Consider the following 11646-nt stretch of genomic DNA (forward strand, 5'->3'; position numbering starts at 1 on the left):
TCCACCACATCCCAAAGGTGCTATATTGCATTGAGATCTGGTGACTGTGGAGGCTATTATAGTGCAGTGAACTTATTGTCATGTTCAAGAAAACAGTTTGAGATCATTTGAGCTTTGTGACATGATGAGTTATCCTCCCGGAAGTAGCCAGGTAGATGGGAACACTGTCATCATAAAGGGGGGGACGTGGTCAGTAACAATACTAAGGTAGGCTGTGGTGTTGAAATGATGCTCAGTGGGTGCTACATTGTTTTTCCAGTCTTCTATTGTCCAATTTTGGTGAACGTGAACAAATCTGATCTGCTTCAACGTTGTATGTTTTGTGTTCTTCAATGATGTTCTTCTCTATATCTTGGATGCAGTGACTGGTTATTTGTGGTTATCTGACACCTCAAAGCGCTCTGGGAATACTCTTTCTGACCTCTGACATCAATGAGGCATTTTTACCCAAAAAACGTTGCTCACTGGATATTTTCTCTTTTCCAGACCATTCTTTGTAAACGACAGCGATTACACCAACAACCAGGCCACAATCAGAGTCACTTAAATCATTTCCCATTCTGATGCTGAGTTTGAACTTCAGCAGGTCATTGTCAGCATGGTAAATCAGTTAGTTACACAGGTGTACCTAACAAAGTGGCCAGTGAGTGTAATTAAATTTACATACATCCAGCCAATGGGCAGTGAGGAAGAATTATTCTGGAATATTTCTGTGAATTTAGAGTTCACATTTTTGTAACTTTATCTTACCTTGAAACCACAAAATATTAAAAATGCAGCATAATACTACACAAATATCTACATATCGACAGAAAAGGCTGTTATACTATCTATAAATAAATATTTAATGCAGACTCTACAATATTTTGGATTTAATACCTTTACACAAACCTAATTATGTACAACACAAAGTCAAAAGTCAGGAGGTAAACATTTTCAATTAAAAAACAAATTAAGTGGTGTGTTCTGCTTGAATTTGGACTCAATTTAAACCCAGTTTAATTCAACATTAGTCGTGTAGACTGAAAAGACACCTAGCGGTAAAACAAACGCAATAACACTGACTTCCTTGTGAATGGTTTTATTTGGCTGACAAAGACAACCATTCACCGGCATTCACTATTCAGTTGGCCTACATGTCTGTCAGTCAATGCCCATAACAAATACAAAAAGGAAGGCCGTTAAACACTGGTTGCCAGGTCTGAGAGAAACACGCGTTCCCCCCCAGTCCTTTAATAAGATAAGATAAGAGATAAGATAGAACTTTATTAATCCCTCGGGTGGGTTCCTCTGGGAAATTCGACTTCCAAAAAAAGCACAGCAACGACCAAAGTTACAGTTACAGAACTGTTATATATACACACACACACACACACACACACACACACACACACACACACACACACACACACACATATATAAATACAGAGACAAATATAAATAAAATATACAAAGGGGATAAATAGAATAAATAGGAATAAAAAATAAAAATACAAGTGAATTGCACATTTCAAGTATTGAGTCTATTGCACTGTTGACTATTTACAAAAAATATTGCACAAGGTACTATTTACAAAAAGTATTGCACAAGGTAACTATTTACAAAAAGTATTGCACAAGATAACGAAGCATTATGACATTCATGCCTTCTAAATCTTCTTCTTCATTTGTGGCTCCCTTTACATGAATAAATCAAACTGATTATGTTTAACTGTCTTAAAATTATCAGGTAAAATGATGGCCTACCAAATCAAATATTGCAAATTTGACTTATTTATCATTTTGACTTTTGGATACAAATACTTAACTTCTTGCTGGATATTTTCTGACCATTCTCTGTAAACCCCAGAGGTAGCTGATTTGGAAAATCCCAGCAGATCCTGAAAACACTCACTTAAACAGTCTCTTAAATCCCCTTCTCCCCATTCTGATGCTCAATTTTAACTTGATGATAATGATAAAGACTTATTGCTAATCAGCCCAAAAGCTGTACTGTACCAAGTGTGACACAAAAAAATTATGTTTAGGGGGAAATTCATTTTTCACACGTCCCGTTTTTGTTTTTCCTTTAGTAAATCATCACTTAAAAGACTATGTTTTCCCCTTTTTTGTGTAATTTTGTCTGCTATTAAAATCAGCTTGATTTTTTAACAGTGAAGTGGGATAAATGTACAAGAAGAAGGCAACACCGTGTAAGTTACGTGGGAACGATCTGAACTCCCGAGAAGGGGGATTCAAAGCATTGTATCTGGCAACCCACAACGGCTTTGACGTGCCCGAGCTCGTAGTGCAGTGTGCATCTGGAAGTTGTCGCCATCATATCTAGCTAAATGTTAACCTAGCTCTCAAGTCAGTTAGCCACTGTGTTCGAGGATATAACGATAATGGTACGGTTAGCCTGCCCGTGCTTCCTGTGCTGAGCTCCTGTGATGGTCGTGATGCTTTAATCAACACTTAGGACTGTGGTGCTGTGACGTTTACTCGCACTACCAGCGGCTGTTGTCAGAGCTCACATTAGCAAGAGTCTTGAGAAGAGGTAAGGGGCGGAGGACTGCTCCGACTGACGAGGTCTAGCAAGTACAAACAGCGACAGACGTTTAATGTCAGAGTTAGTAAAGTAAAGGTTCTGGGTGTCTCGTAGACTCTTCGTTAGCTGTGTCTGCTGTCGTTGAAGTTCGCAACGTAGCTCCGCAAAGCTAGCTGCAACTCCGCCGAGAAACATTGAAGATTCGCAGCTGACAGAGCTAAACCTCCGGCCCGGATTGCTCTTCGGCGACGGGAGTCTGTTAAACTGGAGCTGGCATCGTCTCATCTCCCATCTATAACATGTATGTCCATGTGTTTGTGCTCATAGTTGTGACTTATTGTGGCCTTTCCCGTTGGAGCTAACTTCCTGTTGCAAAGTCTCCACGGTGACTCTTCACCTGCAGCTAGATTAGCCGGCTACAGCCACCACGTAGTTACATGTTGTTGCCTTGCTAGCTTTCTAATAACAGTCGTACAGCCCCAGCAGATGAGAAATGACATGTAGTGTGGCGTTTATATTCCGGTGGGTCATTTTGTGTGTCCTGCAGCGGGCTGCTGGGCCTCACAACCGGGAAGATGTCTGAGGGGGAGAGCAAGCAGGCCCCGGACACTGTCCAGGAAGTGAAGCCGGAGTCCGCGGCCGCTGCACCCACAGGTCAAGGTGTGTCATCCGTGTCTCCGCCGGTGTCCATGGTGACCCAGCCTCCTGCTACTGCTGCCACGGAGGATGAGGAAGAGGAGAGTGAGGATGAGTCAGAGATTTTGGAGGAGAGCCCCTGTGGACGCTGGCAGAAACGCAGAGAAGAGGTAGGGAGGGGGGCAGTTTTTTTTTTTTCTCCACAAACTTAACTTGGATAAACACCTGGTGCATTATTTATGTATTTATTTTTACTCCCCTAAAGGTGAATCAGCGCAATGTGCCTGGGATTGATAATGCTTACTTGGCCATGGACACAGAAGAAGGAGTCGAGGTGGTGTGGAATGAGGTCATGTTCTCGGAAAGAAAGAATTTCAAACTGCAAGAGGTGGGTGCAGAGCGAGGCCGGTGTGGTAAAATACAGCTAAAGCACAGGGTGACTGTGCATGTAACCACGATTGACCTATATGTAGTGATGGTGCAGGTCTCTGTCACCTTACTCGACAGAAGCCTGTGCATTTTTCTGCTTTCTGTACTGCTTTTTGGCAATCTCATAAACAAAACTGATATTTAAACTTGATTGATGGCCAAAACCTCTTTTGTATATGCAGGAAAAACCACAGTTATGGTCAGTTATATGATTGTTGGAACTAACAGCATACTTGGAAGCAACAAAACAGCCTAACAATGGTTTTAAGGCTTTTTTTTAATGGGATTTGTTGCTCTCTTTTCTGTAATACTGCTGCTTTTTTCCTCTTTGGTTTTAAGCTCCTTAGGCAAGTTGTTGGACTCATTGTGACCAGAACCCATAGCAGAGTTCACGCTGTACCCGTGTAGTTGCAGAAACAAATCAGAAATTTGGAAGGGAGGGAGTGTGTGGACTACAAGAACAGAACAGTACAATCTGATTCAAACTTGCTGTCTAAAAAGATTTCAGTGCTGGTTGATTTGGCGACACCTGGAGTCAGTGGTGGAAACAGCAATGACAGTTTTATGCTACAGGTCACAAAATTATGGGCAGCAAATCAAATTCTTGTTTAACTAAAAAAGTCAGAAAGAATTCGGACTTTGTCCATCGTGATATGAGGAGCTATGATTGATTGATTTGGTTACCTTTCTGGAAAAGTGAAGAAGTGCAGGCCGTCTTCTTCCAGCCTACTTTGGATTCTCCTTCCTGTTGTGCCAAAAAGTGATTTATGGTAATTCCCAAAAAAGGATTGTGGCAAAACTATCTCAAACATACCTCTCATGAGTGATATTAAGTCATTTTGAGCCACAAAGAGCATTGCTATTACAAGGTAGATGCTGCAATCGTTTTTGGTTTTTTTTGGCAAAGTGACTGTTATATAAATGTCTTTTTCAAGAGACATTTGGCCAAGAGGGCAGTGGAAATTGTAACAAATATAACATCAAAGTTCTATAAAGATATTTTAAGGGCCAAAAAAGGAGTAGATTGATTATAATGTAGGTACAGCACGTTAGGATACTCACCAAACATGTCATTTCTTTATTTTATATCTAACTCCTTCATAAAATGCAGTTCAACATATTTGAAATCACATTTTAGCAGACAATCTCGCCTCTGCAATATTTGTCGCAATGATCCATCTGAGTCAAAGCGTTTGTTTATGTTTTTTTTAAAATACCTTGAGGAACAAGATTTTTAGATTCTCTCATTCTAATTTTGTCTCCAGGGGTGGATTTAGTCCAAGATAATTAACACTGTGGAATTTGCATATTAACCTTTTGGTTAATAGGCATACTGTCCAAACATGCTAAGAAGATTTGGATCTTAATATTGTTTAGACTCTGTTTGACTCTTTAACTTGTCTGCAGTAAAACAAGAACATATGGGATTTTTCATTTATGAGTAAAGTGTTTCATTTTTTTTCTTGTTTTTACCAAAGGAAAAAGTCAAAGCCGTGTTTGACAATTTGATCCAGCTGGAGCATTTGAACATTGTGAAGTTCCATAAGTACTGGGCAGATGTCAAAGAAAACAGAGCGAGGGTAGGAGTTTGTTTCATCGTTTTATTCTTTGATCATTTCATCAAATGATATAAACACCGGCACAATGGCCTGGATTCTTATTTGAATTCAACATTGTCTTTTGTCTGCAGGTTATTTTCATCACTGAATACATGTCCTCAGGAAGCCTCAAACAGTTTTTGAAGAAGACAAAAAAGAACCACAAGACAATGAATGAAAAGGTGGGTGGATTTTGAAATGTTGATACATTTGAGAGATCAAACACAGTTAATTAAAAATCATGTTTAAAGATATTAACTTCTCTGTTTGTTGTTCTTATCTGACAGGCCTGGAAGCGCTGGTGCACACAGATCCTCTCTGCTCTCAGGTTGGTGTTCTCTGTCACAGTATTTGTGTGGTGTGGCACTGACATGATTCACTGCTACACTAATATGAGATACATTTATTACAGCTTTATTAGGTTAGCTATGGTACAAAGGTCCTGGTTTTTATTTTTGACCACTGTTTGCTATTCTCCAGTTACCTGCACTCATGTGAACCTCCCATCATTCATGGCAACCTCACCTGTGACACCATCTTCATCCAGCACAATGGCCTCATCAAAATTGGCTCAGGTGGGTTCCACGGATCGTTTAAAGCAGTTTGGTTTGGTTTCTGTGTTGAAGATGTTCACTGTTATTTTCTTTTTTTCTTCAGTTGCTCCTGACACTATCAATAACCATGTGAAAACCTGCCGAGAAGAGCAGAAGAGCCTTCACTTTTTTGCTCCAGAATATGGAGGTGAGGTCCTCCGGGTGTATCGTTTTATGCTGCTGAGGTGTGCAGTTGTGTTTCTGTGATACTGATTAGGCTTCCGTCTGCTTTCAGCTGTTGCCAATGTTACCACAGCTGTGGATATCTATTCCTTTGGAATGTGCGCCTTAGAGGTGAGGCGATGCCTTTTTCTGCTCCTAGCTGTTAGTCACCTGCTCTGTTGTTACTGTGGTAATATGAGCGCAGTTTGCCTGAAGACCAAAAGCAGTGAATGCTCAACCTGTTATTTCTGTCTTAAAAATCCTTCTTTTGTACCATAACAGCGACTGTTGTTGACTGAAGGCTCCTGTTTATTTCATGAATCTCTCCTTTGTCCATTCACTTGCTCAGATGGCTGTGTTGGAAATCCAAAGTAACGGAGATTCGTCCTATGTGTCCCAAGAAGCCATAAACAGTGCCATTCAGTCCTTAGAGGACCCGCTGCAACGGGTGAGCGAGGAGCAAGCAAGCATCTAAAGTTCTCGTGGCTGTTTGGAAGAGAGATTTATAACCTGCGTGTGTTTCAGGAGTTTATCCAGAAGTGTCTGGAGGTCGACCCCAGTAAGCGACCCACAGCCAAGGAGCTGCTGTTTCACCAGGCCTTGTTTGAGGTGCCCTTACTGAAGCTGCTGGCTGCACACTGCATTGTCAGCCACCAGCGTGAGTCAAAGCACGCGCACACACACACACACACACACACACACACACACACACACACGGACGGAAAATCTGATCCTTTATAAACACATACTTTCACTTTAATAATGCACTTGATTCCCTGTTCTTCAAGCTTGCTGTTTTGGCAGCATCGACTGGGCATTCTGCTCAGCAGAGCCCCAATAAAACACTAACACACCTACCAAATATCTATACTTAGACTTTATTGCAGTAACATAAGCAGTTTGAAATAATGTCCGCAGCTTTTAAAGGACAAATAGTCAATATTTTTTAAAACCATAAATAAGTGAGATGGAACAGGTTAGCAGTTACAGTCATTATGACTCTTCCATCGTATGCCAAAATACTTTGTTATGCAATCTGCAGGCACAAAGACTTGAAGACTTAAGCACAGTCACACAAATTGCCTGTAATGTTGTTCTTATTTTGGAAAACTAACTATCATTGATCGGTGTTTTTCTTTAATAGTGATCTTCTCTGTTTACCTCAGACATGATTCCTGAAAATGCTTTAGAAGAGATGACAAAGAACATGGACCCTAACCTGGTTATCGTTGAGGGCAAAGAGGGGATTCAGATGAAGTAAGTCTGAGTGTAAATGTAGGAAATGTAAATTGTGGAGATTTGATGATTTCTGTGATTTGATCATCTTTAGTTTATCATCATTGCCTTTCATTAAGTCCTACTATGTCTAAAGTTTTCTGACTGTTTAATTACTGGAGTGGAAATAATAGTCTTTCTTTTGCTCCAGGCTTTCCCAGTTTCCTGCTCTTGAGCTGGACAAATTTCTGGAAGATGTAAGGTAAGAGAACAGCTGGAAATGCAAATGCAGTTTTTAACACATTTGCAGTTGGTTATAAATTTTCTCACTTTAAAGCTTGGATCAGTTGGCAAAATCGGCTAAGGAAAGTGAAATGAGAGTTGTTTCCGCTGCACTGAAATCAAAAACAGGAAGCTGTGGTTGTGTTTGTTGTGTGTTCAGTAAAAGCTTTTTTGGATGCATTGAGCAATGTGCAACTGCCACATTTTAACTAAAGCTGTGGTGGCTTACATTTGACGTTGATTTAACAGGAATGGAATCTACCCTCTGACTGCATTTGGGGTCCCCTGTCCTCAGCAACCCCAGCAGGAGGCTGTGAAGTCACCCATAGTTCCCCCATCGGTCAAAACCCCGACCCCTGAACCCGCAGAGCTTGAGACAAGGAAGGTAAGAGCAGAAAGCACTACTCTACATAGATTTTAATACCATAAAAATAAAATGATAATGCACGGCTGTTGTCTTTATCAGCATTTTCCTTTATAAATAATAATAATAAAAACTTGAAATCATTTTAATCCCAACCTGTCAATGCATTAAACAGTTTTCCTTTTGGTCCTTGAAGGTCCTTCAGATGCAGTGTAATATTGAGCCTGTTGACGAGGGCACGAAACATCACGTAAGTCACAGCTCTGCCAACCTGCTGAGTGATGAAGTAACGACATCTGTACTACATGTGAACGTGCTTTGTTAGAACTCTGAATGGACTGCTTTCATTCTACTTTCAGCTGACCTTGCTGTTGAAACTTGAGGACAAACTGAACAGGCACTTGAGCTGTGATTTGTTACCAAGTGAGTGTCTTGTTTTGAGAATAATATTTCACCATGCTTTCATTTTTGCATGCCTTTCACAAGTGAGAAAATGGTTTTAAATGCTTTTTCAAGGGAGCACAGGTTTGCTGTAGAGGTTTAACTCAAAGCAGAGAACTTAAAGATATACTAATGATACTACGATTTAGAAACCCCCTCCCCCCAAAAAAATACTTAAATACACACTATCTCAAAGAATATTGCTACGATCTGCTGCTGATATTTGTTGCATTGCTACCCTTACATTGCACTCATAAGCAGTGCTGGGTAATGTTGCTTTTAAAAGTAACTTTATACGTCACACTATTAAAAGTCATCCGATATGTTACAGTGTTGCCCACTAAAAATAAACACCCCTTTTCAGTTAGCTTGCGCAAGTTGGTTATGTTGTCCAGTCTGTTCGGCCTGCTCTGCATTCACTTCTTAATGTGGGCCGTGGCCCCCTTGTGGGCTTTGTAGGTAGTGCAGGTGGACTATTTTAAGCTGCACATAGGTACCTCTTAAGCGATGAAATGCTTATTTGAAAAAGTAACTAAATATCTAATTTGAGTGCTGTAACCTGTGACTTTGGCACTGATCATTTCTCAGGTGATGCAACTGTTACAAACGATAGGACAGGACAAAGTAGGCATCTAAATGCTTTGTAACCCTATCACTATTTAAATATTGTGTTTTTGTTCAGATGAGAACGTGCAGGAGCTAGCTGTGGAGCTCGTTCAGCTGGGGTTTATCAGTGAGGTGAGGTTTTATCCGTGAAGTTACCACATACTGCTATCAGAGAACAATTAGAAAGATTACTTTGACTTCACTGCCTTTTCATTTCAGGGCGATCAGCCTCGACTCGCATCTGTTCTCGAAGAGGCCTTCTCTAAGTTTTACAGCCGGAATGGTTCGCTCAATCCGGTGACTGTTTCCTCATAGCCGAGGAGTCGCCAGGCCTTCTTTCAGCCTTCCTCATCCATTTACAGCGGGACTAGCTTTTGCTTCACCTCCGAGTTGCAGGAAAGCCTTTGCGAGGACAGAGGAGGAAGCCTTGGTCTGACTGCAGATCCCACAGCCTGTTCTTGTATCTTCTAGTGGGAAAAGCTGCCACTAAGTGGTTGTTGCTTTAGATCACTTTGTTTTCCCACCAAATACAGCCATCTGCTTCTCTATTAAGAGGAAATCCTAGTTGCAATGGAAAATACAAATGTTTTCACAGTTTGGCCTATTTCTTTCAGTTCTGAAGTAGTGAAGAAATGTTAGAGGTAAGCAAGAAAATAAAAAAGGGGGTGGTAAAAGTATTTTCCTTAAGTCAGTGTTAAAATTGTATTTTAAACATTTTTTCACTTTACACTGTTTAATAGTTGTCTGTATGGAAAAACTTTGTCTTGTGTGTGAGTGTGTGTGTGTGTGTGTGTGTGTGTGTGTGTGTGTGTGTGTGTGAGAGATGGTAATGTAGGGTTAAATCTGGTTGTCTGGTCCTTTAAACTGTGTCCTGAGCAGTGAGTGAGGAATCATCGTATCTTGTATCACTTCTGGAAGGCTGAATCGCATCAAGCGAGTATCAGTTTTACTTTACAGATCTGAAATTGTGCAACATATTCATGAAATGCAGCTGAAAAACAATCGAAAGAGCTACAGATAAAAAAATATTCAAAAGATCAAACTATTTATTTGTGTTACATCCTTTTTCTCAGTGTGTATTGTACTTCAATTCCAGCACTAAGGCCGGTGGGTGTTTGAATGTATGCTTTTACTTGCCCTTTTTCTTTAAAATCACACACTTATTTATCACAACAAAAAGGTGGCACCGCTTCACTGCGGTCCAGCTACTATAAGTAGGGAATTGCAGCACTTATGAGTCGGGGTTAGGTTAATGAAAAGTCTATAGGTGACATTTTACAAACAGGGTGTTTGTTCGCTCCATGTGGGCTTCCTCTAGTGTTTTAAGCATGTGATGGATGATCATCATTGAGGTTGGTGAATGCATGTATGCTTTTCCATGCCTAAATGGAAACCGATGCATGCGGTAGACTTGCTTCTGGAGTTTGTTTAGGTTTTTTTTTTGGTTTTTTTTTTAAGATTTACTCTGATAATGTACCATGTAGAGACTTGTGTCAGCTTAGGCCTATCAACCTTTAGCTCGAGTAGCTCTGACATAGGTTTCCTTCATGGATACCGGAGCTAAAATCTTTTGAGAAGTTCAGCTAATTGGCTCAGACCGCTCTTTATCTGTTAAGTGTCTGGGGATCTCTCTGCTAGTTTGCACATTTCTGTATCCTGTTGGGAGATGTCCTGTGGCTTGTTTCTCGTGTACACCAACCGGAAGTTAAGATTTAGAGATTGAAATTCAGTCGGTGATCCAGTCTCGGTGTCTCCATGCTGTAACAGGGCCTGTTACTGTGAGAGACGAGTGTGGCGCTGCCTGGCATGCTTGTAAACATCTTGTGCACTGTATGCTGGACACTGCTCTGTCTCTGCATTACCCTCTTTTTTCACTTCCTGAAATAAAAAAAATTACACTGTCAGCACTTAATGATATTGTTGTGTGGCATCTTCTTTTTATCAATAACAAACAGATCAACTAATAAGCAAATAATAGAAAAATCATCATTCTTATTTGTGCTCAGACCAGAGTTAAAGTTATCTGCCTTGGTCTTTCCATGGGGACTCAACAGTGCTTCCTACCCAACCTCCTTAAAATCTGGTTTATTTGCATAATTTTGGCATATCTCATGAAGTCCTATCACACTATTCCAAGTTACAGGCCCTTGAAGTATATGATAGATGGATGGAATGTAATACTTTATAAATCGCCTTGGTTTTTTTCTGCATTTTTGAACTCTCATTACTTCTACATTCCCAGAGAACTAAAAATCAGCTCTGTTTAAAAACTCCCACTGAATCAATTTTACAACCACTCCAAGGGTCACAATCTCCAGTCCAGTAGGGTTTTTTTTTGCTTGTCTTTTTAAAAAGATTTTTATTCTGTGATCAACTTTAAGCATGTACACAACAGAGATGATTTAAATGATAATAATAATAATAATAATTTAAAAAAAAAAAACCCTCACCGAAAGCTGTTTCCCCGTCCTTCCCAGGCCTTTACTGCAGCCACCTTCAGGTTTGTCTCCAGCAGTGTAGAGACGCGTTATTAAGTAACTACAGTAACTACGTTATTATTGTGGTAACGAGCACGATAACTAGTTATTATGCCAAAATCAATAACGCGTTTATCGTTACTGGGATATAGGGTCGTTATTCGTGTGTTGCGTTCGTTTTACCTCGGAAATCGGAATACGAACCTGGGAATGATGTCACACTCGAGTAAACGGCGTTCTGGTTAGTCTCGTCAGAGAAGCCGGGATTTCAATATGGCGACGCCTTCGAAAACGGTTGTTTTTCTAGCCCTCTACA

General features: G+C 40.4%; 1 protein-coding gene across 2 annotated transcripts; it reads left to right on the forward strand.

Moving 5' to 3' along the window:
- The first annotated feature begins 2257 nt into the window (after window positions 1-2257).
- nrbp1 (nuclear receptor binding protein 1) lies at window positions 2258-10765 on the forward strand. Of its 2 annotated transcripts, XM_085246916.1 has the most exons (19): window positions 2258-2536; window positions 2642-2828; window positions 3075-3333; window positions 3429-3551; window positions 5071-5172; window positions 5283-5372; window positions 5478-5518; window positions 5671-5765; window positions 5848-5931; window positions 6019-6077; window positions 6295-6393; window positions 6471-6603; window positions 7112-7202; window positions 7372-7422; window positions 7692-7827; window positions 8003-8056; window positions 8166-8229; window positions 8930-8985; window positions 9073-10765. In XM_085246916.1, the coding sequence occupies exons 3-19, from the start codon at window positions 3103-3105 to the stop codon at window positions 9166-9168; spliced, it is 1605 nt and encodes a 534-aa protein (XP_085103042.1). In that variant the 5' UTR covers window positions 2258-2536; window positions 2642-2828; window positions 3075-3102; the 3' UTR covers window positions 9169-10765. The 2 variants fall into 2 exon arrangements, with proteins under 2 accessions (XP_085103042.1, XP_085103041.1); XM_085246915.1 differs by having other exon boundaries at window positions 2258-2828.
- The last annotated feature ends 881 nt before the right edge of the window (window positions 10766-11646 follow it).

This window comes from Mchenga conophoros, linkage group LG15 (assembly GCF_057382185.1).
Source record: "Mchenga conophoros isolate Kocher_MC1m ecotype Shallow Benthic linkage group LG15, M_conophoros_male_GT1.1, whole genome shotgun sequence".
Classification (NCBI taxonomy): domain Eukaryota; kingdom Metazoa; phylum Chordata; class Actinopteri; order Cichliformes; family Cichlidae; genus Mchenga; species Mchenga conophoros.